General features: G+C 41.0%; 2 protein-coding genes across 5 annotated transcripts in view; one reads left to right on the forward strand and one right to left on the reverse strand.

Annotated features, from left to right (window-relative positions):
• The window catches only part of LOC113449825 (hyaluronidase Ccc Hy-4-like), a 40512-nt gene extending 31108 nt beyond the window's left edge, over positions 1 to 9404 (forward strand). For 2 of the 3 annotated variants that reach the window (XM_087924009.1, XM_087924011.1), the window contains exons 2-4: positions 2996 to 4019; positions 6772 to 6861; positions 8108 to 9404. In XM_087924009.1, the coding sequence (XP_087780135.1) occupies positions 2996 to 4019; positions 6772 to 6861; positions 8108 to 8482 (1489 nt within the window). In that variant the 3' untranslated portion in view covers positions 8483 to 9404. The remainder of the gene's footprint in view (positions 1 to 2995; positions 4020 to 6771; positions 6862 to 8107) is intronic. The other variant, XM_087924012.1, reaches the window with a different exon arrangement.
• A 5781-nt stretch (positions 9405 to 15185) lies between these two features.
• TWF2 (twinfilin actin binding protein 2) overlaps positions 15186 to 27294 on the reverse strand; it is a 55781-nt gene continuing 43672 nt past the window's right edge. The window contains exons 6-10 of one of the 2 annotated variants that reach the window (XR_015741658.1): positions 21285 to 21410; positions 20987 to 21137; positions 20056 to 20177; positions 18178 to 19618; positions 15186 to 18142 (exon numbers count right to left, since the gene is read on the reverse strand). Coding sequence is in view for 1 of the 2 variants with exons in the window: in XM_087924026.1 (XP_087780152.1) it covers positions 19451 to 19618; positions 20056 to 20177; positions 20987 to 21137; positions 21285 to 21410 (567 nt within the window). In the remaining variant the exon portion in view is untranslated. Of the gene's footprint in view, positions 19619 to 20055; positions 20178 to 20986; positions 21138 to 21284; positions 21411 to 27294 lie in introns of both variants that reach the window. The other variant, XM_087924026.1, reaches the window with a different exon arrangement.

Raw genomic sequence — 27294 nt, forward strand, 5'->3', positions numbered from 1 at the left:
CTGTGGTCCCTTCCAAAAAACCCCAAAAACTTTAACCTTAGACTGTCTACTATTGACCTCACCCCCTTCCTAAGAGGTCTGTTGAGACTCTAGAAATAGTACAGAGAAGAGCAACCAGGATGATTAGGGGACTGGAGGCTAAAACATACAATGAACGGTTGCAGGAACTGGGCTTGGCTAGTCTTGTAAAGAGAAGGACCAGGGAAGACATGATAGCAGTCTTCCAATATTTGAGGGGCTGCCACAGGGAGGAGGGGGTCAAGCTATTTTCTAAAACTCCTATAGGCCAGACAAGGAATAACGGATGGAAACTGAACAAGGAGAGATTTAATCTGGAAACAAGGAGAAACTTTCTGACAGTAAGAACAATCAACCAATGGAACAGAATTTGTCCTCGGAAGTTGTGGGAGCGCCATCACTTGAGACTTTCAAGAAGAGATTGGACTGCCATTTGTCAGAAATGGTGTAGGGTCTCCCACTTGGGCGGGGGGTTGGACTAGATGACCTACATGGTCCCTTCCAACTCTGATTATCTGTAAATCTGTAAATCTGTCTGTAGGGGGTGTGCAAAAGCTCACCAATGTGCCTACCATCCCTGTCTTTTTGTTTCTTTTTTATTTGTACCCATTTCATGTCTTCATAACCATGTTTATACTTATACCTGACAAATAAATGAAATAATTAAAAATAAACAGTGAGACCAATATAAGGTTGATTTAAGAAAATTGTCCTCATGGGATGACAAAAAACCTCCAGAGCCCTGGGCCCAACCTCAACCTAGTTGTTTAATTATAAGGTGAGTAAGGACATATCTGGATTCCCAGCTTCAAACTACTTCCCCTGGGATATAAGCAAAAAGTAAATCCAGTAGAAGGCTCTTTTTGGTGAAGGCACAACTTATCCCCAGAGTTCACCACTTAAGAAGGAAGCTGGGAAATTTTTTAGTTTCAATCTAAAGTTTTGCATTTCTTTTTGTCTTGCAATAACCAGGGTCGCTTGTGAGTTGTGAGACTAATCTTGCCCACAAAGAATGCTACAATATTTCAGCTCCCAAATGTACTTTTGAAGATCAGGTTCTGATAAAAACTACTGTTTTCTTTTCTTTTACTATTATCTTAGTGGATGTATGTAATTGTTCCCCTTTGGGCTGACCGATTTAAGTGATGTTTTTAAACAAAATCAACATATCAGCTATGCCCTATTACTGGTGCTGATGGTTTGGGTTGTTTTTACTTGTACAGTTCATCCAGGCTGACTAGATAGCTGATTTATAAAGTATATATATATACATACAGGTTAACACAGCAAACACATGCAAGGGAAAAGTTCATGGGCCAGCTTCTACATCCATCCTGTTTGTTGTTCTTTGCAAGAACCCTAGCTGCAAGTAATTCACTGGAAATGTATCTATGTATTCATTCACATTGATTTAAACAATGCCTAACTCCAGAGGACTCTGGCACTTTATATAATAAAAAGCTAGAATAGGAAAATACGTGTGGGGGGAAAAACTGAACTTGATGGCTTGCTGCTGTATGAGGCTATCTTTGTTACATGGATGGTTGATGGGAGGGGTCATGATGAAACCTTAAAGGACCAAAATGTCAAATGGACAGATGCTTTTTTTTTTTTTTTAGCAAAGCTACTGCTAAGTTTAGGGGAGAATGCAAACAAACAGGTGGTTAGCATGTCTTGTCTAATTTATTAGGGATTCGAGCTGTCACTAAAATTTTTGTGGACTTAATATTTGGTGGAAACTGAGCCAAAGACTTTGGTACTGTTAACAACTACAGCATGCATTATGATTACTTAAAAAAAAAGAGGTCTAGACATTAATGGATAATGCATTTGGCTGAGAAATCTTTTATCTCCAGGGGAACAGTATGTTCAACAGAAGTGATTGAAGACTGCAATCGCTGAATGTCTGCTCTGTGACCTATGTAGAGTGAGGTTAATGTGATTGTTCAGTTCCTGGTGGAATTGGCCCAAACAAATAAGGAAAGAGGAGCTTGTGATGTCAGAGTAGGAGTGGAAAGCAGCATCCAGATTTCTTCACAGTTTTGTACCAGGGACCATAGCCTCTGGGGTTTTGGATTCAGAACTTTGTCTCCGTACTCTTTCAGAGGCACTGAATACTAAATATAAACATATGGACTTTCTTTCTTTTTTTTAAAAAAAAAATCCAAATGGATTGGAATCTCAACAGAGAAAAACCAATGAGAAAAGGACACAACCGCAGGAGCAAAGTGAAGCATGCCGCCCCCCCCCCCTTCATAAATAGCATAGGAAGCAGTTCTGAATATTTTCTAATTTAGCTTCCCCCGCCCTCTTTCTCCATTCACTGATATTACAGTACAGATTAAATTAGCTTGGGGAAAATCTCCGGCAGCAGTGGCAATTAGCAAACAGGCAGACTCCTTCTTGTGCTGCTTTACATGAAAAAAGAGAGAGAGAGAGAGAGAGAAAGAGAGAGAAGTCTTTCAGTGCACTCTCATTCATTGCCATGCCCTTGTCTCCAAGCCCCTTACCCCAGGGTGTTCCTGACCCCTGACACTTCCCCCCCATGCAAGGAGAGAGCACTTTATGGCAGGGGTCTCCAACCTTAGCAACTTTAAGACTTGTGGATTTCAATTCCCAGAATTCAATCAGCCAGAAATTCTGGGAGTTGAAGTCCACAAGTCTTAAAGTTGCTAAGGTTGGAGACCCCTGCTTTATGGTACTTTTTATAGCACCCTGTTGGAGGAACGAGGGGCTCTGGGCTGCTCACAAGTCCAATAAAAGGATGGCTTGCTGGAAAGGTCTATAGTCAAAAAATGTTGAATGCTTCTGATGACCCTGGAGTCTTCGGTGTCTATCAGGGAAAACCAGTTTGTAATGGGTGCAGTGCCATTCGAGAGCGGGGGGGGGGGGCGGTTATTTTAGAAGGAGTGACGGCTGATAATTGACCAGTGCAATGCTGATGCCACATTGACAATGTCTTCTGTCCTCCTTGCAGGATTGCGCACCACTCAGGACCGTCACATTCAGCCGCCGGGGTGCTAGAATGGGCTTCGACACAGTGGAGGCTCTACCAGTCTCTGGGTCATCAAACCTTCTTGTTGCTGCTCCTCCTCTTCCCAGATGGGCCGACGGCCCTTCCTCTCGCTGCTCATAACTTGAAACCAGCCCTGCCTCCCATTGTGAAAGATAAACCTTTCCTAGTGACTTGGAATGCACCAACAGCTCGCTGTGCAGCCGCCTACGACGTTCCTCTCCCCTTGGACTCCTACGGCATCCTGGCGAATTCCCAGGAAGCCTTTGTGGGTGGGAACATCACCATCTTCTACTACGATCAACTAGGCTTGTACCCGTATTACATGAACACGACAGTGCCCCCCACTGCAGTTCATGGTGGCTGCCCTCAGAACGCCAGCTTGAAAGGCCACCTGGAGAAGATGACGAGGGACATTGCGGTGGCCATGCCCTCACCCTCTTTTGCAGGTCTCGCTGTGATCGACTGGGAGAACTGGAGGCCTCAGTGGATTCGGAACTGGGACAAAAAAAATATCTACCGGGACATGTCCCTCCGCTTGGTCAAGCAAAGAAACCCCCATTTATCTGATTATGAAGCTGAGCTGGAGGCCAAATGGGAGTTTGAGACAGCCGCCCAGAGTTTTATGACAGATACTCTCCGCTTAGCCCAATCTCTGCGCCCCAATGGCTGGTGGGGCTACTACCTCTTTCCCGACTGTTATAACTATGATTACTTGGATGACTTTGAGGGCTTCACGGGGCACTGTCCCCCAGTGGAAGTGCAACGCAATAATGACCTCTCTTGGCTTTGGGAGCACAGCAGGGCCCTCTACCCATCCATCTACATGGAAGAGATGCTGAGAACATCCCCTCAAGGGAAAAAGTTTGTGAGGGCCAAAGTAGGTGAGGCCTTGAGAGTGGCCGAGTTGCCCTCTGCTCAGCACTCCCTCCCTGTTTTTGTGTATGCCAGGCCATTCTACACCTACACCTTGAAGGAGCTGAGCCAGGTGAGATTCTTTCACTGTTTTTTTTTTTTTTTAACCTTTGCTTCCCCATGGACTTTAGTTCTGAGCCCAGCACAGTTCTCGGGCATCAATAAATCTGTGCCTGTTTTTTGGAACTGTGTGATAAATAAACCTGACCTGTGGATGGAATCTTGTAGGACAAAAAGAAACGAATTTGATTCCCAAGTTTCAGACTTCACTTGGAGATGGGAGAAGAGCTCTGTCCCACTAGGTTTCCCAGCTAGAGATGCTAAACTGCATCAAGTGAGAATCACTGAGAGTTGAAAAGGGTGGTGTGAGTAAGCCATTTCACTTGGATTAAAACATACTCTGTACTTAAAATGGAAGTATTTTTAAAATGATTGTGTAACACTCTTCCTCTTGAATGGGCAGGATACACATAATTGCTTCCAGCCTTCCCTTAAAAAATTCTTTTCCCCCCTGTCTAGTTGTAAGATCACTGCTTAACCTAGGCTGTAAAACCTGAGCAACCCAGGACAAATGCAGAGCCTGTAATACTTGCACTCATGTTTTACATCATGGTATCAGTCCTGCTCACCATTTTAAAAACCTCCCTCTGCTGATACAGAAAATGTCCAGTTATCTCAGGAACAGTTCTGTATTTGTTCATTGTGCCGCATTATGTATCGTGTTGCCTTTCGTAGCAGTGTGCCCTGCAGTTCATTCAGCCTTTGGAAGGGGGTTGTATTTGTGCAGGGCTGAAGGAAGACTATTGGTAGCTCTGGTAAATGAGGCCTTTACTCCCAGGTGGTGGTGTTGCAGTCCCCTTCCTAAAGAGCAGCAACACCCCTTCCTGGCTGGTGGAGCTTTTCCTTCCCTTCAAGACGAACTGGGGCAAGGTGCTATTTCTAAGTGAAAGCAGCTTTGCTCTTCTCATCTGGCTTCTTTGATGCCTCCCCGTCTCTTTGGTAGTTTTTGAGTCAAGGCACCACATTGTATCAAATTGCTCCTTTGATCTAACTTAAGGGAGCTCTGTGAAGCCAAAAAGGGCTTTGTTGCCTGGCTCTACTTAAAAAAAAGAAAAAAATTAACAGAAGAGGAACATTCTTAAAAGTGGATGTATATTTTAACTCAAGTGGGATGGCGGTCAGATTATGGACTCCGATGATAGGTAGATGGGTGGAGAGATAGAGGAGAAGCACTTAAAGCCCCATGTGTGCGCCCTGGATTGGAGCAGGAAACTTGTGTAAACAGGGAGATCAGCACTCTGGAAATGATCCATGGGGGCCTCTTGTTGAAAGTAGACCAGGAAGAGCTGGCCGAGAAGGTGAACTTCCATTTTCCAGGAATGGAGCAAAAGAAAGGGATCTTTGTGGTCCACCACCACCCCGCCCCCACTGAGATGGATTGACAGAAAAGGAAATGCCTTGCTTAGGATCATTGTCATAGATTCATGTGGAAGAGAACCAGAGGAGGAAGTTCTTACTGTGCTAGGAATAGTCCTTCTTCCCAACCCTTGTTTCCACATGGCAAACCCACACGAGCTTTGTTTTCATGCATATCTTTCATTGAGAGAATGGTGTAGATCAGGGGTATCGAACTTGATTTCATTGAGAGCCACATCAGGGTTGTGTTTCAACTTGGGGTGGGGGGGCTGGGGGGGCGTGGCCAGCTTCACATCATTTGTGTCGTGGGTGCCTGTGGTCGCCCAAGCGCTCGGCCAGCAAAAATGGCCTCCCAAGCTCCGTTTTTGGCCACAACAGCCTGCTGCAACCCTCTGCCAGAGGAAACGGAGCTCAGGAGGGCCCTCTGTGGCTATTCTAAGCTCCGTTTTCGCTGGCAGAGGCACTGCGGGTCAGTTCTTTGCTGTTTCCAGGGTGACCCCATGGGCCAGATCTAAGCAACCCGTGGGCTGGATCCGGCATTTGGGCCTTGAGTATGATACTCCTGGTGTAGAGCATGGGTGTCCAACTTGCCACATCACATTGCCGTCATATGACTTATCGTGACTTTTTTCCTCTTCGCGGAGCTGGGGGTGGGCGTGGTCTGCACATGATGCATCCGGCCTGCGGCCCTCCAGTTTCACACCTTTGGTGTAGAGAATCATGCAATTGGGAAGGGCTATTTACACCAAGTGCAGTGCAGGAGTCAAAATTAAAGCATCCTTGGCAGATAAGTACCCAGTCTCGGGTTGAATATATCCCATGAAGTGATAAGTGATTGCTTGTAGTGTTAGAAAATTTTCCCACAAGCATTTATTGAAGTGGAACTTTCTTTCTGACATCTTGCATCCATTATTTTGTGTCCTGGAACAAGAATTTTAATTCAAGAGACTTCATTCCTCATGGAAGAGGTTACCATAATGTCCTAAGGATTCAGAAATAAGATCAGTTTAAAAAAAACAGATAGAAAAATAAGAGTTTTTAAAACTTCCAGTATCATGGAATCATCAGCATCCAGTAATGTGATTTGTAAATGGTTACATTTTGAGGGGGGGGGGGATCTGATCACATGACTAGAGAACAATTCTAGAAGCAGGTTTTCACAAAGCAAATGGCAAGAGGTTCGCCAGAAATGTCTCTGCCTCTTCCTTCCTTCCTTGTTTGTTTGTTTATTGTTTCACACTTTTGAACCGTCCCTCTTCCTCAGAAAGTGACTCTGGACAGTAGACAATAAAATGTTAAAATGTAGAAACAGCATATAAAAAAAAATCTAAAATTTAGAAGGGGGCAAGGAGGATTAAATCCTGTTGCTGCTAATTTCTTTGTGATGGTGCTTTCTCTTGCTGTTCTAGACAGACCTGGTGTACACCATAGGGCAGGCTGCGGCCATGGGTGCTCATGGCCTTGTGCTCTGGGGAGACGCAGAATATTCTCGGAACCGGGTAATGTAGCTCCATAACTCTCCAATCCTCTTTTCTTATTCTTTCTTTTTCAATTTGTTTTTGCTCATTACTTGCCACAGAGTTGAGGATAGACCTGAGCCTGTATGTACTTCTTATTATCTGGTAGTTTTTAGATCAATTTGCATGCAATGCAATTTATTTCTACAATAAATAAAGGGGTCATCAGAGATTTATAATCCAGTGTTAGTGAGAAATTGGGGAGGGGGAAAAATCAATATTTTTGACTTGATCTAAAGATAGGCAAGGTGTCACATTTCAGATGTGGCTGAGTTACATCTTCCAGCAGCCCCTATCAGGCTGGCTAATGGTGAAGGAATCTGGTAATTGTAGTTCAGCAACATTTGGTTAGGCACCTTTGGACTAATCCTTCGCTTTGAAGTGACATCCTGCATCTGGGTTATACTATTTCAAGCATTCGTGGCAAGTCTTGCATCATTAGCAGCTATTCTGTAACAAATTAAATATCCATCATAGATAGAAGGATACTGCGAGGAATAATTATGGTCTTCTGTTTCTTGTTCTTCTGTTTCTTGACAAAGAAATATGGGAGATCTGTTTTACCTAGAGAAATATTCCATTTTATGAGCTCTGCCAATTGTTTCAAGAGGTACAGCCAAGACCCATTGTTCCCCTTGGTGAGAATGCTGCATGGGGCAGGCTTGCCTTGAATTTGGCCTTGAAAGGAATATTGAAGTGTTAGGATGACCATCTTTTATTGCAGGTTCTAAACTGTATTAGTGCAGTTTAGTACATTAATGCATGAATAAAACAACACAAGAGAAACAATATCCTTTCTGAGATTTCTCATTTGTAGAACAAGGGAAGTGTTCTAAGGCTGGCAATTTCTCAAAACTGTTCAGAGTCATTTTTAGGCAGTGCAGAAATGTAATAAATAAAAAAGTGTTTCCAAGTAGTTTGTCAGTGGATCCTGATCTCAATTTGGATTTTCTAAAACTGTAATCCTACGGATTTCCTCAGTCTGTAGCCCCCCCAAGAAAGGTATTCCAGGGATCACATCATTTTTTAAGATTCCTTACCCTAAGATTAGACAACTAGCCCTACTTAAGAGACAAGAAAATCAGATGCTGAAAACACTTTCTCCTTAAGCCCTTGTTAGAATGCTTTATGTCTAAAATGGAGTCAACCTTAGCCAAGCAGATTTTTCTCCCGGTTTATATCAATTAATTGCTATGTTTCTTAATGTATATCTTCCCCTCTCTTACAGACCAATTGCTTAAAGATTCACAAGTATCTTACAAGCACTTTAGGCCCATATATTGTCAACGTGACCAGGGCAACTGAGCTCTGCAGCCGTCACATCTGCAATAATCATGGCCGCTGCATTCGCCGGAGAATGGACTCTGATGCTTATTTACACCTTGGTCCTAACCCGATGGAGGGCATTTCCACTCTTGAGTTGGCAAACAGGACTTTAAGCCAACAGCAGAAGGTCAAGATGGAACAGGAGTTTGCCTGCCATTGCTACAAGGGATGGAGTGGCAAAAGGTGCCTTTTCAAGGGGCACAGCGTGCGATTGTGGGCAGACAGTTGGTGCATTTATGGCACAGTTTTGTCTGTACTTTGGATGAGGTATTTATGAGCCATTTGGACTAGTTGCTATAAATATGAATATTGTGAAGCCAATGCTGTAAAGTGAATCCTGTATCTTTCCGTGTGACAGAGGAGAAAGGCATGGGCATGATGTTGGGTGATAAGAGGCATTGTCGAGTTGCTGTAACTCTCCCTGAGTTCCCAGGATGTCTTTCTCTTGTGGTGGTTCACTGGGAAAGTTGGCCCGTGTGGATTAGTCCTAGTAGCGTTCACTATCTATGCAGGATTTCCCATACACCAGGGATGGGCCGCTTGGGCTCTCCAGAGGTTGCTCATGTATATCTCTCAGCCATCGATGAAGGATTATTGGGGCTGAAGCTCAACCCTTGGGCAAGTACACAGATTTTTCTACCCAGAAGTTTCTGGGTGGGGATTTCAAAAACGTCAAGAAGGTGGCTGCAACTGCATGATCACAACAACCATTTGGATATGTGTTTTTCTTTGTTCACTTCTCCAGCAAACACTTCGTTCCTACCCCAGCAATACGCAACAAATAATTTTCTTTTTATTTCTCTAAACTTCTCACCAGCATACAAGCATCCTTAATATTTGAGGTGCACGTTTTCCTAAACTGTGACAAAGACCGTAATTTCCTATTTCCTTTTATTGAATCAAAACTGATCAAAGCACATTATTTATATACAGAGCAAACCTTTCCTACTTGAACCAACTAGGCGTCCTCCAAAATGTGATTGGTGCTGTTTAATTGAAATATGTATGTAGGTAAATATGTGTACTTGTCAGGCTACCTCTCTTATCAAGGAATGGAGGAGAGAAAACTTAATTTTTTTAAATTAAATATTTTTCATGTGACCCTCAGTGCCTTGGTGCTTCACTCTTCTGTAATGCTATGTACTGGAAGCTAGAAATATCTTTCATCTTGATCAGTCATGAACGTTTTTGATTTACATGAGTTGACTCTCATGGCTGTTTGTTGTCCTGAAAACCAAACCTTTAATGTCTTCCTCCTCTCTTTGTACTGTATACTGTTGCTGTTGCTACATCTCTGCCATTCCTCTAAAAGCATTGGGATACTTCAGACTCTCACTCAGCTCAACCTACATCACAGGGTAGTTTAAAATTTGAAATTGGAGGGAGGGGGTTGACATACTACATCTAGAGGAAAAATGGGCTAGATACTGTAGAAAACTCGAGGTCACAGGTGTCAAACTTGCGGTGTCACGTTAACATCACGTGACATTTCGTAATGGTTTTCCCATTCCCAGAGCTGGGGTGGGTGTGGCCTGCACATGATGCACCTGGCCCACGGCCCACCAGTTTGATACCCTGTTCTAGGTTGACAAGCAGAGGTTTAGCCGGTGCAGCCTTCGCCTTTAACAGCATTCCTGCCCAAGGAAAAACCGGCCTTGTTTCCAATCAGCTTGACACATATGTGGGTCCTCAGGGAAAAGGCTGCAGCTTTTAAAAGCAACCCAGTGTTGCTCTAAGGAGCCACATTCAGACGATAGAGACCAATGAAGATAGAGTGGCTCTGCAGGGTGAATGTGTCTGATGAGAAATTCAATGCACATTCTGACTGCAGAGTTTGGATCATGCCAGAGCCCTGAAATGTGCAATGCGTTATGCAGTTACTCTGTACCAATGGATGAGTCATAGCATGATTTCACCAATGTCCTAGCACAACTTACAGAGCGAGGGCTGCTCACTCTCTACTGCCGATCCATCTGATCGGGGCAGTATTTGTTTGCAAGGCCCTTGTGCAAAGGAGGATTTTGCAGGTAGCCAGGGCCCTCCGCTGCATACCAGCAAATTTCTGCAACCCAGTAGAACCCAAATACATCTCCCTTTGTCTCCTGTAAAGGTGATTGGATTAATGGTTACACGTTCCTGCTTAGATGGGAATCATTAAGGCAGCATTGAACTCTGGTTGCCAAACATTTTCTTTGTTCTGGGGTTGGTCTCACACATTCCTGGTGGAAAAGCTGTATTTGAAGCTGGTTATGGCAGCTTCAAGAGAGTAGTCATGTCAAGACAATGACCTTTACCTAGACATTTTGTTGGTGTTGATTCAGATTTCATATATCCTATATCAGGGGTGTCAAACTCATGTCGTCACAGCAGAGTCACGTGACGTATCTGGACTTCTCCCCACTTTGCTAAACTGGGCGTGGCCAGTGCATGACTCATCCGGCCCACAGACTGGGAGTTTGGCAGCCTTGTCCTATATCAACGGCCCCCAATCTTTGGGGCACCAGGGATCTGTTCTGTGGAGAGAGGTTTTTCCGCAGACCAGAGGGGGCATGATTTTGTGTGCTGCCTTCATGTGCCATGTATGGGACTTCGCTTGTTTGCATGGCCAGGTTTCTGGCGTGCCGGTCCATGGACTGGGGGTGGGGACCCCGTCCTACATAATTACAATCATACATACCAGCATTTGTCATCTAAACACAATAAAGTATATGGGTGGTGGTTTGTTCTCCGAGCTTGCTGTTTGGCTTCCGAGTGTTTCATCACCAGGCTAGGAAACATCATCAGCGGAACTTCATTTGAAGCATCTTGATTCAACACCAAGCTCAGAGAACAAACCAACAACAACATCTGCCAACCGAGCTGCAAATATTTTCCATCCTCTCCACGTACCACGGCTTAGGACAATTGTAACTCTCCTACTATACAAGCATTCTGTGTTTTAAGAGACCTGGAGACAAATGCCATGACAAACATTACTCAAATACAAAATCTAAGTTGAAATAACAAGGAAATGAACAAGTGTGGAGAAAAGCATACATTGGTTCACATAGGATGGAGAACAGTAACGCTGTTTTTATCAGAGACAGATGGGGAGGGGGGGGGCGTGTTATTGCTATGTATCCATAGAAGAAAACAAGCCACTGGCTGCAAATTCTTGGTTATCAGATGCACACGTGCTCATGTGCTGGGATGACTATAACGGCCTGCATCGAGCCCTTGTGTGAAATGCTGCAGAAATGGAAATTAGCTTAATGCTAATCTGGTATCCACGGAACATGAACTGAACTGCAGCATTAGCAAAGATGTAGAGTTGCAGTTGTGTCATGGGAACACAATGCTACTTATTGCACACTGCCCGGGCTGTAAATTTAATCCAGCTCCCACACCCTGCCACTCTCTGTAAGCAAGGATGTCTACCAACTTGCTCACCCACTTCAGGCAGTTCTCGACTTATAACAGATCATTTAGTGACCCTTCACAATTACATCACTGAAAAAAGTGATGTAAGGTCATTTTTCAGTTAACAACCTTCGTAGCATCCCCATGATCACATGATCAAAAAATCAGATGCTTGACAATTGGTTTATACTGCTGTATCCCAAAGTCACGTGATCTCCTTCTGCAACCTTTTGACAAAGTCTAGGTAGGTCAAAACTTCCCTTTTGTTCAGTTTTTTTTTAGTTTTTTATTCTTATTTTAAAACAAATCCATCCTTCCCTTATACAGTGTGTCGACTGGGTACATATATATCTTGTGCAAGTATATTTTGTTTCCATTTCTTTTTAGGATAACCTTTTGACAACTGTCAATGGGGAAGCCAGATTCACTTAGCATGTTGCTAACTTAACAGCTGCAGTGATTCACTTAATAATGGTGGCAAAAAAGGTCGTAAAATGGCAACGCTCACTTAACAAATGCCTCAACAACATAAATTTTGGGCCCCATTGTGCTCATAAGTCGAGGACTACCTGGACCACCTTTTCCTATGACTTCGTGTTGGATCTTTGATGAAGCTAGCAGTGGTCCACATAGATTTATGCCTAAAATAAGAGAGCCCTACCTAATTAATTGGCTGTTTTTGTTCAAAGCAGGAATTCTGAAACGAACAGCTTGTACACAAATTAGAATTGATTCCAGCCTTTTCTTCTCTTAAAGAATGATAGCTCTTGGCTTACTATTAAACCTGGATGTTAAATAAAGATGGATTGTTTATAGCAGATCATGTTTATCTAGGCTCATCATCTGATGGCAGAGATGCCAACTGAGTAAGCTGCTTACTTGCACCTTTTCGTGTGAGGATCTATCTGATGTATTAAGTACTTAACTTCAATCCTGGGCAAGGGAATTATGCCACGTGGCCTACTAATTTGGAGGCATAATACTCAGTTTTAGCTATGGCACAATAACATTCCTTTGCTTTTAAATTACAAAGTGACCAGCTTATTATGAAGTGCATGGTGCCTACCCACCCCACAAAAGTTCTAGCTTTAATATATCCCAGACAGAAAATTCAGGCTCTGGAATATTCATCCTGTCCATTACTAATTATGTAAATCAAATACAACTCTTCTTTCTCAAATGTTTCTCACCTAATGACGTCCCCCAAATGCATTGAGCATCTGTGCCAAAAACCAATTCTTGAATACAATTCTTACAGGGATATTTTTGTGATTCTTTGGGGGAATTATAGCTTGAGGTTCTTGTTTATCTTATTGCCCCAAAATGTGTGAGAACCAGCTGTGAACACTGAATTGAATCCATCATTAAGTTGTGATGACATCTGATACACAGAAAGAAGAAACAAATGGATCAAAATGTGTCTTTAGTATTTAGGACCAGATAGTGCCATGCTTTAAAAGGGCAACTTACACAGCTTTGAAATTCAGCATAAATATACCATATTGCCTTTGCTATATTTCAGCTGCAAATTAGACATCTTTCTTGGCACACAAGACATTTTTAAAACAGAGGTGGTATTCAGCAGGTTCTGACCAGTTCTGGAGAACCGTTAGTGGAAATTTTGAGTAGTTCGGAGAACCGGCAAATAGCATCTCTGACTGGAGATTTTACAGTATCCTTCCCCTGCTACGCCCACAAGCCACGCCCACAGAACCAACTGGTAGTAAAAACATTTGAATCCCACCACTATTTTAAACCTGTACTTGAAATATATTTGTCAGTAAGTCATAATCAAATGAAATTAACTGAACATGTTATTAACACCTCAAAGGGATAGTATCAAGATTATGAGAAGTGTTACTATCACTTGTACTGCTTTGGTAAGACCACATTTGGAATATCGTCTCCAGCTTTGGTCAACATGATATAAAAAAATATTTGCAATCTAGAGTGTGGAAAACAATGATTAGAGGACTGGAGGCTAAAACATGAACAATTTTCAGGAATTAGGTATATCTGGAATGCCGAAGGACTAGGGGTGTCATGATAGCAGTCTTCTAATATTTGAGGAACTGTCACAGAAAAGATGGCTTCAATCTATTCTCCAAGCACCTGAGAGAAACACCGCAAGAAGCAATGGATGGAAACTATCAAGGAGACATCAAACAAAAAAATGAGAAAATTCCAGACAATGAGAACAATTAAATCAGTGTAACCAGAGGTGCTATTCAGCAGGTTCTGACCAGTTCTGAAGAACCGGTAGTGGAAATTTTGAGTAGTTTGGAGAACCAGCAAATGCCACCTTTGACTGGAGAGTTTACCGTATCTTTCCCCTGCCACGCCCACCAAGCCTCGCCCACAGAACCAGTAGTAAAAGAATTTGAATCCCATCGAGTGTAAGAGTTTGCCTTCAGAAGTTGTGGGTGCTCCCTCACTGGAGGTTTTCAAGAAGAGACACATTTATCCAGAATGGTATAAGGCAGGGGTGTCAAACTTGTGGCCTGTGGGCCGGATGCATCAAACGCTAGCCACACCCGGTTTAGATAACAGGTGGGGGAGGGAGTTGTGATGCTTCATGTGACACCATGAGTTTGACACCCCTGGTGTCAGCATTCCAGGGAACCTCCATTCCAATCAGTAACTCCGAGGCAAGCATAATCTCAAGAGTACCTTTATTAGAATAGCACCTGGCACATCTGTGGAATCTCAAAGCTAAAAGTTTCCTGAACTTCCCACAATGTCCCAAACTACAAACCATCCCCTTTTCTCTCATTGTCACATCACATGGACCAATCCCAAAGTAAGTTCCTTTTCATTTCTGCGCCACACTCTGTGACCTTGAACTAACAAAAGAATTCTATTTTGTCTACTTAGAGCTACTCAAAAAATCACCCCCTCCCACTTTCTCAGACTATATTGCAGCGATTAATAAGGATTCCAAAGCTGACACCTGGTATAGGGGCTCCTGCTTGAGCAGCGGGTTGGAGTAGCAAACCTCCAAGGTCCCTTCCAAGTCTGTTACTCCACATAAAATTTGCCTTTAGTTTGTGTATGCTAACAACGCCAGCAATAAAGCGCTCCTTGCTGGATATTTAAGGATCAACATTCTGTTTACAGATTTGATTTCAGTATTTTGGCCGAAATACTGTAAGCCGCCTTGAGTTGCCATATGCGAATAGGAGGCAATATAAATGTCCTAAAATAAATAAATAAAAACAAAGGAAGAATGTTTGAAAGGCTCCCACATCAACACCTGGAGAGTAAAACCGATCTTGGTATCCTTGATAACCAAACCAAGATAGGGCCTTGAATAGATGTGAACACACTAATGCAGCCTATATATATGTAGTGTGCAAAAATAGGGGGAAATCCATGGTTTATTGCAGATCTGCAAACATGACCTCTTTTACAATCACATGATGAATATCAAACCGCCTGGCCTCACAAGGTAATTTCAACCACTTTGTAACAATAGTTTCCATGAATTCCTGGGACATAAAATTTATCATAGCTGTTTATAAAGAGAATGGCCAACTTTATCCACAGACATCTCAGTCTACTAAAGAAATACTCAAAACAGGTTGCTTTAAAAATACTTTAATTTTTAGAAAATACAGCATTCAAAACAGTATGCCCTGCCTCCCCCATAATTTCCAAATTTACATCATCATATAGCCCAGTCAGGAATGTGCATCTCCCAAACTCCAAACCTTGATTCTTATGGAAGATTTGATAAATTACTAGCATGGATAAAGAAACAATCACTCCTAGCTTGCTTTTCATCTGCAGCGAGTTAAATGCAATGGCCACAGTGTTAACCATGTAGTCAATTAAGACATTCTTTTAGTGTGTTAGAGATGTCAGCGTAAAGCTACTGTCATTTCAATTGTGGGCACACAGGAAGGAATATAGTTATTAAGAGTATTAGCGAGGTCTTACTGTAAACATAATTCTTAAAAAATTATTTTGGGACTCCTACAAAACTTTATTTCTATGAGGAGATGTTTTGTTCTTGCAATCACTCAACATTTTGTAGTATTAGTCAGATCTAATAAATGTTTTGATTAAGTGTTCATCCTGGATATAAATAGCCAGATACATTCTGATCCAAGCTAACAGGTACGGAGACGATTCCAGGATGGGGAGTCATTTCTACATTTTTGTAGAACTTTTTTGCTTACTTGGCGAGTGTGTTGGTGGTAAGTTTGTAAGATCACATAACCGCAAGGAAAACAGAGTTGTGGAGTCTAGTTGAATATTGAGACTCCCTACCCTGGAATAGTTGTTAGAGTGGATCAGAAAATAGGACGAGGGTGGGAGAAGAGTCGGTTTTGATAGAGTAGACAGATCCCTGTGATTCACACAGGGCGTAACTGATTTTATTGGTCTTCCAGTCAACAAATAAGAAAAGGGATTCACTGGCAATATGAGTATGCACAATGTGCAGCAGCTGCTAAGATCAGATAAGACAGCTGAGAAGCAGCTCTTTGCAAGGCTGAGTGATACCCTGTGTTGCATTGGGAAGGAGAAAGGGCGAGTTGTGGAAGGTCAGCTTGGAAAGCAGGCTGTTTGCCTTCTTTCCTTGACAGAAGTTCTAATCAGTCCTCATTTAACCACTGGTCACGCACTTGAGAGTACTGACTGATCCACCATCATTGCACGGTGATATTTGGCATTAATACCACAAACGGATCATTTCAGACTAACTTGATAGAGTAAAAGATGTAAAACAAAGGCAGTGCTTGCTTGCTTGCTTTTCTGCTCCATTTGTTTGAATCACAAGGATTAATGAATGCATTTAGTGAAAACAAGGAAAACGCCAACCATAGTCATCCAAGTGTGCTTAATATCTCATCATGAACCCAAGGAAATATGAGTTCAGGATCAGAGTAATAGCTGTTATCAGTTTTGGAATGGCAAATATTTGTTTTTCTGCATCAAAATATAATAGGGACCAAAAAAGGTATGCTGCCTCTTATTGGTGGGGAGAATGCTATACATGGAACAAAACATACAGGACAAATTTAATATAAAATTTGCCTAGGGGCAAAAGGGTAAAATGATAAATCGTATTATTACAAGAGTGTAGCACTCTCAACAAAAACTTAAAATAAAAGTAGCAAAGTTATCTCTGCATATATGATGCAGAAAATGCAGAGGTCCAAATCCAAATATTATGGAATATCATCATAATCTCTAGATTTAGCTAAGCTGATTGAAATTTGGTCACAGTAAAAATAAAGTATTTAAAGAAATCATTGTGCCAAAGATCAGCAATATAGAGCCTTCAAAATGTCCAAAGAACCACCCATTTTTTAAAAAAAACAAAATTGAAATGTTGTGCATTGACCAGTGTTATGCTGTAATTTTGTGTTTCAGTTGCTGATCCCTGCATTATGCCTATTTAAAGCAGAATCTTGCTGCCTGAACATGTTTTAGGACAAACTTTGAATTTAATTATTATCTTAGAATTATATACTGGATGCAATATATGTTTATTTCTAAACTCTACAGAGACTTCAATTATAAAGACATCTGTTCCAAGGACTCCCAATAAACCTAAGATGCAAAAGATGAAGAGTTTTAAAAAAAAAATCAGGAAAACTTAACATTTAGACTTTTCCCCATCCATGAAATGATGGCGCGCATACCACCACTTCCATCACAGACATTTTCATCTGGATTCTTGTAGTGAGGAGGGGATTGGATCTGAATGTCTGAATTTTGTCTTATTTTAAGAATCTGTGATTTTATTTTCTTTTTGGAATCTGTGATTTTATTTTCTTTTTAGAATCTGTGATTCTGTTTTTTTTTTTTCTCTCCATACAGAATACTTAGAATTTGGCAAAGCCTACCCTTTCTTTCTTAAATTGCAGATCAGTCCCACTGGGGAAAAGAGTGGTCTAGAGCTTGTTCTCACACAAATACTACTCTACTCAAGCTACCATACTAATACCATACTATGGGCTATGGGGGTGGGGGGGGAAGGCTTGCAATTTCAGAGAGTATTGTCTGCTTGCATGACATATAAAAGGCCAATCAACTGCTCCTTGGGGGTCATAGGAACTTTCATTATATATATCAACTTCACCTGCTCTAATGATTTTTCAGAAGCTCCCAATCCTAAGGTCACAATTGTGTCTCTAGTTTTTTGTGAGTAGATCGTGGTCTTCTAAGCTGATCATCAAGACTCTTCCCAGAGTCCTTGGCAGTTCAAATGCCCATCCATCATGTACATGGATAACAATTTCATGCCATCCTGGGCTATCCTTTCTTTCCACCTGGTTTTCATGGATCTAAAACAATTAGCCTTGGCAGACAGTATCTAACACATGGAATGAACAGTTCTCTGGGCAAAGTACATTCTGTGAAAAATAGAGCCCATCAGCGTTCAGCGATCAATGAAAGTGCTAATGTTCCTCTGGCCTTGCAAAGCTCTATAACATAACTAAAGATCTATGACAAGGGGATGCAAAGGTTTGGGGATCATGATCTAGGACAGAGGTCCCCAAAACTTGGCACCTTTAAGACTTGTGGACTTCAACTCTCAGAATTCTGAGAGTTGAAGTCCACCAGTTTTAAAGTTGCCAAGTTTGGAGGCCTCTGATCTAGGATTGAGTATATATGAGATGACCAAAGACCAAGTGACTTTATTTTAGATGCCCAGCGTGGATGGGCAAAAAACAAGCAAAAAACAGATCAGGAAGGAATCTACCTTCTCAGTTAAAGTCAGAAGATGATCTCAGTTAAGTCAATGCTGTGTTAGGCTGCAAGCTAGCACATGAGGAAACCATGACTTGGGAAAGCATATGAGGGCTACCCATGAAGCGATTCTTGCCATCTTGATGTAGTTCAGTGGAAATGATGCCAATAAGGGCAGTATGACAATTATGCTCCCGGTTCCTAATTGCCCATATGTCTATCCTAGGCTGCAACATCACACAATGAGCCATCAAGACATAAGGCAGGGAAGAAAGAAAGGCTACTGGCTTTCTTCAAATCAGAAAGGAAGCAGAACACCTTTTTAAGAGAAATCCAACTCATCACTAGACTTGCGATGGGTATTTTTTTTTTCCACAAACATGAGGCCTAGAATGAGATTATCAGGACTCTTGAGCAAAATGAGAGTTTTACTTCTTCGGTAGCTTGGGAAACAGTTTCTTAAAATCCAAACAACACACTTCTATTTTTGGAGGAAATCTGACTATTTTTTTTAGCACTACCCCCATCCCCTCCATTCCACCTAACTTCAAAAACAACCTGTGGAACATACTGCCCTTCGCCTCAACCAAGTAAGCAACTGATCACTGTATCAGATACTAGGGAAACAGACTCCCTTGGTAAGGGAATGACATTGACAGGATGGGAGTGCCGTTAAGTTACCGTTATCATACACACAGTGCCTCTCTTTGATGGGTTCACACAGCACCCAAGATAGAAGTTTATAACTCTTTCAGATGAGAGGCATACAAAACTCATTGAGTGGTGCAGATTCCAGGCAAGACAGGCCACAAGATGAAGCAATAACAGGAGCATCTGTTGTAAGAAATATTAAAAAAAAGAGAGAGAACAAAAAGCTCTACGGTACCCCTTCCCCCTAGATTTATATCACCATAGAGCAAAAGGAAAGAAAAAAGAGCATGCCGTCTTCTTCCTCTTCCTCTCTGTCCCCCGATTCCAACCCTCCCACCCTGTTAATGAAACCGATGGACGTGACTTTGAGAAAAGAAGTAGGGAAAAGGCTCTGGAGTTCAGTGGACAGGCTCAAATGCAGAGAAGTGGATTGGAGCTGCAACGCTGGAGGCTGGGAGACATTCACAGCTCTTTGCTGACCCGTACTCTGGGTTTAACTGTCTTCTCCGTTCTCGCCTGGTCCTTTGATAAGTCGCTTCTGTCCCCTTTTGCCCACAGGACCCTTTGGCTTGGCAAAAGCCTGCTTGAAGGCATGCTGCTTGGGGTGGACCTCATCATACAGGAACTCGGCGGTCAGCTCAGCTCCATCATCAATTTCAATCTGATACAAAGGAGAAAGGAAAAGTAGTCTTAGATCTGGCCACTGAGAACCTGAAAGCCAACTGAGGTTGGGATTTTCTTCTCACGAACGGTATTCCATTATATTTCTCTTCCCTCATAGCTTTCCAGCTTCTACTCCGCTCTGCTCCTACTTCACAAGGCCATTTCTAAACTTGTTTTGGTTTTATTTCCAGGACTTGAACATTTCTTATTCTCTTTAGAGAGGAGTTCATTAAAGTCTTATCTTACTTTTCATGTTGTCCATGCTGTGGGGGCACCTGTTTCTAGCATGTCCTTCCAACAACCTCTGGTTGCTTCAATCTTCAGATCCCCATATCTCCCTCTTTCATACTGGTTAAAACTCTAAAAGTCTACTTACAATGAAAGAGAATTGGTTTTTCTTCCAGATGCTTATGAATCCAGAGGACAAAGGCTTACCTTCTTTGCAATTTCTAGGCAGAAATCTTGCTCTATGGAGTCAAGCAATCGGCTCTTGCAGCTGGAATACAGCATGCGCTCTTTGATGCTACATTTGTAACCAGGCATGGAGTAGATAAACACTAGGAGAAAGAAAAAAGAAGATTAGGCATTCTTGGGCCCTTGTAAAATTAATTCCACTAACCCATGTTGAAATAACGACAGTAGCATGTGACAAAACAAATAAAACACAGTTGTATTTGTATACTGTTCATATATTACACAGATGAAATGATACTAATTCTTATTATATCTAAAGTCTATTGCACATGAATTGGGCATTGATTTTAAAAACACATTTCTCATCAAAACATTCCCCAAGCTGGGCTATGAATTCAAGTCTCTCTTTTGTTTTAGGACTGGCATGAAGTTGTTTACATGTTATGGAGATTCTCAGTCATTCAGGTCATGGTTGTCTCAAAGGTGCTCTTTTCAAAAGACAACTGGATTATGTTTTTCTCCTTGAGGAAAAAGATATTTCAAAACTTCTTCTTCCTTCAAGAGAATATATATACATACACACAAAAACACACACACATAGAGAGAGTGTCCAGCTCTCTTTTGAAAAGAGCACCTTTGAGAGGAAGTTGTTTAGTTTTGCACTGCATTTCTGGGCTGTGTGTAGGAATATCCTTGAGTTTTTCTAGAGCTGGGCCGAAGAGATCAGTTTTAGGTAGAGAGGTGAAGGAACTTCCCAGCCAGCCAGATTGGGGGTGCCAGGAGATTCACCTACTATAATTACTGAGGGTGCTTGGATAAGGAATCCACCATAGAGGTTTTAAACTCCCTCCCCAGATGGCAACTCCATTCTAGAGGGTAATGAAAATACCCACTCCGTGTCCAAAGGGAGGAGTGAAATCTTTCCTCGGCTGTAGATTTGGTTACAGCTTACCTACTGACTCCAGATAATCTCCCTCATGAGAGTGTTTATACAGAAAGAAGTGGTAGCGAGCAGAATCCTGAGGAATTCTTCTAGGCAGATCAGCAATTTCTGTAGCCTTTGTGTGGACCAGCTCTATGGTCTCCTGCTCCAGGTTCAGCTTCTGTTGAAACAAAGGCAAGAGGAAACAAAAATAACAATGAGACGGAAACTCCAGCAGTGCAACTTGCGCAAGCAGAGCATGCACAGCAACGAGCAAAACCTGGGACAATTAAACTGAAAGCACCCCCTCCCCCAAAGAATCCCTTACCAGCTGGATGTAATTGATTTTCTTCTGCTTTAGTAGCTGAATGGCTTGTTGTGCATCTGGCTGCAAAGGGAAGGCCAGGCCTTGGAGAGTCTGATGTTTGCTTTCTACACTGATTTCAGTTTTGACCTGGCAACAGGGACACAAAACACAGATTGAAGTGAAACCCTGCAATGTATTTCCTTTTATATCCTGGCATTTATTTTACACTTTCGCCCATCAAAGGAAGTTAACCCTGAAAAAGTAGAGAGGCACAAGAAAGATGGAGATGTAACAGACAAACCATGCTACTAGCACCCAGAAGTGTAGGGATCCTTTCAGGAAAGAGCCATTGTAATGCTCTTCCTTTCCTTCCCCTTCCCTGTAGGACTAGAGAGTTTAAAGGATGTCTCTCTCTTTCTTTCTGTGTTTTTGTGCGGATTACGTAAATCTGTAAAAGAGAGAGAGGTGGGATGGACTGAGGTGGATATTGAGAACTCTCCACTCAAGTCCAAATAGAATTAAGTTCATTGGGTTGAATGGGGCTGTTTCCCAGGGAAGTGTGTTTATGATTCCAGCCTTAGGAAGAAAGGAGAATCCACAAAGGCAGGAAATGGCCAGAATGAGTGAGGCTGGAGGCTGGATGCAAAGAAGAAGGACTCCTGTGTTTTATTAGTTGTGAAGAAAAAAAGAAATCCATCAAGTGTAGTTTACATGACCTGCTGAAATTCCATTCTCTACTCAACTGTTAAAACCACCCTGCCTTCTTTTGCCTTCGCCCAAGCAAGAATGAACAGAAAAGCTGGATACAAGATGTAGTACACACCGACAGGTATTTTACACCAATGTAAATCCCACAGTTAAATGGGATTACATCCACATTTACACGCCTTTGATTGTATTGTGTACAGAATCTTCTTGGGCGAGTGACTTATCTTTTGACCATCTACACCGTCCATGGAGGTTTCTCAGATTTCTAAAAAAGGCACTTATATGTTAAGAGAGCCCTTTCTAGGCCAATGCAAGATGAGGCTTAATACAGAAGAAGAAGGCTTCATATTTTGGAAGTGAACAGAAGAGATCTCAGATATGACTTATAAACCTTCTGGAGAAGATACTGACAAAAACACGGTCTGGTGGGCACTACAAAGGGAAAAAATATTTTCCTTTAGAATGGCAGCTTGTAAGGAAAATAGGAAATGCATTTTTCATCAAAGCTATTAACCCAATTTTATAAAGCTAAAGAGGTTAATACGAAATAAGATACATACTTTTTAAAAGCTACCTCTTTGGGTCACTTCTGGCAAGAATCAATTCATTAGATGGGAAAGAATGACATTTTAAAAGCAACATCAGCATAATTCTTTTCTTCTTAAAATAATTAACAGCACAAAAGCAGCTTTATAGGCTCCACACAGAATCGACAGAGGGAAAATCATTAGATTTTAGTTTCATGCTTCGTAGAGGAGAAAAACTAGGTCACATGCTTCATTGAGTAATGAACAAAATATCACTTGTAAAATAGTACTGCTAGGTCTACTTTTCATCAAGTGCTGGAAGTGACACTTTCAGATATATGAAACATTTGCATTTTTTACTTTTAGTCTCTAGAATAGTGTAGTCTCTTATTTCTAGTCTCAGTTATCCCAAGTAATTTTTATTTTATTTACAGACTTTTACCCTCAAAAGTTCTGAAGCAGTTTAGATTAGGTTTTTTTTTGCTTCCTTAATAAAATTATAGATTTCCACCCAGATATAGTCTGGATTAATTTATATGGAAGAACATATGATTGACACAACTATATCAAAATGATATATACATTAAATTGTACTATTTATTGTAGATGATGCTAAAGAAGATAAATTTTACCCAATTATAAACTGTTATTTTTTAAGGATGAAGCCATATTCATATGGAGAGCCGTGGTGGCGCAGTGATTAGAATATGCACTACTGCAGGCTACTTCTGCTGACTGCCGGCTGCCAGCAGTTCAGCAGTTCAAATCTCACCAATCTCAAGGTTGACTCAGCCTTCCTTCAAGGTTGATAAAATGAGGACACAGATTGTTGGGGACAAATTGCTAACTCTGTAAACCACTTAAGAGGGCTGTAAAGCATTATGAAGCGGTATATAAGTCTAAGTGCTATTACTAGTGCTATATATTATTGAGGAGTCCTTGATGCTCTCTGAGCTTGGCTTGTTTTCTTACAGATGTTTCATTGCCCAAACTAGATAACATCATCAGGGGAATGAAACGTTTGCAAGAAAACAAGCAAACTCAGGGAGCACCAAGGACTCAATAATATATGAATATGGTATCATTCTTAAAAATTAAACACTTTTATAGTGCTAGCACCAGTGCCAGTCACTAATGATGTTACCTAGATAGGGTAATGAAACATCTGCAAGAAAACAAACAAGCTCAGAGGGCACCAAGGACCCCTCATCTCAACCCTGAGTTACAAATATTCTCTTTTATTGATATTCTATATTATTAAATATATAATTTGCAGCTGTATAGAATAACAAGTAATGCTCACAAAGCATGGCATAGTTTCTACAAGTAGGTGCCCTGGTCATCAAATGTTGAGTGTCTGTGCTTTCAATAATCATGATAGTGAGGTGACTTGGTAGATACCAATTATAATGATTGAGTTTGTGAATCTTTGAAAAACAACAATAGAAAACAATAGGTAGGAGCTTTCAGAATGAAAGAAACAAAATTAAAACAATTTATTACCAAAGGTTCTGTATTGATATAATGCTCTTTGACCATTTCAAGCACTATTTATAGTTCTGAAAGAGTGGTCAATGATTAAACTGGAAGATGTCACTGAATAACCTCAGTTGCTACCTTTGACCAAAGGACAGGGAAGACTTTTATGGGCATGGTCTGCAATAGGTGAACAATTGGTTATCTCAAATGAAATCATTCTAGGATGTTTCTAGCCAAGATCACTAAGTACCAGGATGATGAAATTTAGTGCAAAGGAGTATAAAGATCAGAATTCTGACCTTTTTCACAGTCATAACACAGTGCGAGTTGAACTTTATGAAGGCATTATACATTTTATGTTGAAAGGTCAATGGGTGGTTTGCCCTCTTTCCTTCTAAATTCACTGGGCTGAATTCCTGTCCATGCTGAGTATTCCCGATAACAAATTGGGGGCTGTACTAGTTTAGCACTAGGGCTCTGGAGTGGAGTTTGATTGACATGGCCTAATCAATTTCTTTAGTAACAACATGAACATGGGTTGACAATGCATTTTTCCAGGGTGTTTTTTAAAACTTCATGGTCGAACTTTCAGACGGGGTCTACCCTTGACCTCTCCCATGTAAGTACTAGGTTAGGCATGACCTTGCTTAGTTTTGTTTGAAACTATATTCCGACCTGAACCTTATGGTGGTACTTAAAAAAAAAAGAAACCTTGGATTGATCATAAGAGTGCAATTAAATATAAGAGAACTCTACAAAACAATGCGGGAGGCATATGAAGCGACAGAAATTGGTAGCAAATCTAAACATTCATTTTTGTGTTGGATATAGCTGTACTTTTCTTCATTTTCTAAACAATACTAACAGGATCACAATATTGGGAGGGAGGGATTGTACCTCAGGCTTTGCCCATGATACAATCATAATTAAAAATTCCCAGCACTCTGTTCTTCATGTCAGAGCAAAGACCCCTCTATCTGCCAATATAAATCTCTCTCATAAGAATAGTATTTTCATTGGGAGGGAGGAATATAACATCAACCCTTTCTCTTTATATTTTGTGGTCTGAATCATTATATTAAAGGGAAAATGAGGTGTAATCTGCCATTCTAATCTAGTTTTGGCTCTAACTTCTAATCAGTGTTATCTTTGGAAAGGTTTTGTATCAAGCAGCTATCATCAGATGGGGGTTGTAATAATACAAGTGGAAGCTAAAAGAGCTGCAAATCCAGACTCACCCACTTGAAACAAAATTTAGAGAAACGGAGCCCTTCCTAGCATCATGTATGGACATATTTATTACATGGTGTAATTAACCAAGAACTCCCAAGAGGCTTACTGAATTTATCAGTGTGACATAGAAATTAATATATGTTTTGATTCTTTCTTTGAATTTTGACAAATTTTCTAAGATTCTTCAAGTTTTTAAAAAAAGTTTTCCAATACATTTGGTAAGATAAAGTGATTTTTTGAATTTTGTAACAACCAAAACATAAAAAATGATAGTAAATTAACTAGTAGTATATGTTTGCCAAATTTATCAGCACAGTAAAAACAGTGGAATTCTTTGGAAGCAATTCAAGATTTAAAAAACTCAGTTAGTAGTATCATATTGCCAATCTTGCATGAGTTTCAAAGCTATGCTGGGTCAGAGAAGAATACTACTTAGATGGGAGATTACAAAGGAATTCCGGGTCTATAGGCAACTTCAGGAAGTTAGAAAATATTAAATGAAGGTAAAGGAAAACCACTTGTATATTTATTACTAGGAAAATTTCATGGGTGTATCCATGAACGCACTTGACCACTTAAGACTTAACACTGAGTTTCTCAAGGCTTCGTTTAGCTTTTACAAAAACAAACTATGAAAATGGGAAAAGAAAAAAAAAACTGTCACTGAAGATTTTTAAAAACCAACCCATATGTGCAGTTAACTCTAAAAGAAATTCAGGGAATCCTATTTTTTCCCCATTAGAAATTCATAATGTCCTTTAAGTGACTGATCTTTTACATCGTATTTCTCTCAAAGCACTTTAGAGAAAAAAAGTTTGCGAACATAAAACCATACAATAAAGGAATGATGGATTAGGCTTAAGAACCCAGTGTAGTAGTTAGGCTAGAAACTGGGAGACTATAAGTTCTAGTCCTGCCTTAGGCACAGAGGCAGCTGGGTGACCCTGGGCCAGATACTTTCTCTCAGTCCTAGGGAGAAAGCAATGGCAAAGTACTTCTGAAATCTTGCCAAGAAAGCTGCAGGGATTTGTCCAGGCAGATACCAGGAGTCCAAAAGGACTTGAGGGCACTCAAGTCTCCAAATAATAATAATAATCAGAGGTTAGGTTTATGGGGACATGAAGCCACATCAATTCTTTCAATAACAGAATACTGAAGAAACAAGAGCGCTGTAAAGTTTCTCAGTACTTTAAGGCTCTTGTATTTTGGTATCTTTTAAGGAATGCTAGAACCACCTATAGACATTTCTTGGGGATAAAGGATTCAAATCCATTCATAATATTTAATAGCCATTACATATACCATAATAGTTCAACAAATTCAAGAACTTGGATTTACATGTACTTTATTTTGAATCCAGCCACCTGAGAAACGTGTCTAAGGCGGCTCCTTAGATAATCTTTAGATGCACCAAGTCAGACATTGATTGGACTTAGTTCTATGATTCCAGATCTTAAATGGGAAAGTTTGCGAACTTGGTTAACAAAAAGTAAACTGGGAATATATAAAGGAGAATATGATGAAATGAATAAGGGAAGGGAAAGAACTCTGCAAAACGTAACAGAAGACAGAATGCAGGCAACATGGCCTACCTCCTCAGGATGAGGGTATTCTACCATATATGGGCAGCAGCAGCAGCCCAAAACCATCTGCCGGTAGGAAGTAAGAAAATGACATCATATTAATACAGAAACAAAAGAAATGCTGCCCAACTTCCATCTAGCCTGAAATGTACTCATACTTAACAACAATCTATGGAGATTCTCAGTCGTCCAGGTGATGGTTGTCTCAAAGAGTGCTTTTTGAGAGCTGAAGAAGCTTCATGGATGAGAAGCAAAACGTCTTCAAAGAAAAACAAGAAAGTCCAGTTGCCTCTTGAAAAAGTACCTTTGGGACACTCAACAATAATCCTTTATGGAAGACAACTAGTCTGGCTGTAGGTTATCATTCAATAAACCACACAGCCTGTTTAGCAGAGCATCCAACTGCCTGCGATGACTTCCAAACATTCAGCTTTACCTGGACTTAAATATGATGGCTTTTAAAGTCTATGCTGCAACATGTACAAGTACAATTGGACCAAG

This window comes from Pseudonaja textilis, chromosome 2 (genome assembly GCF_049901715.1).
Source record: "Pseudonaja textilis isolate UNSWEBS1 chromosome 2, rPseTex1.2, whole genome shotgun sequence".
Classification (NCBI taxonomy): domain Eukaryota; kingdom Metazoa; phylum Chordata; class Lepidosauria; order Squamata; family Elapidae; genus Pseudonaja; species Pseudonaja textilis.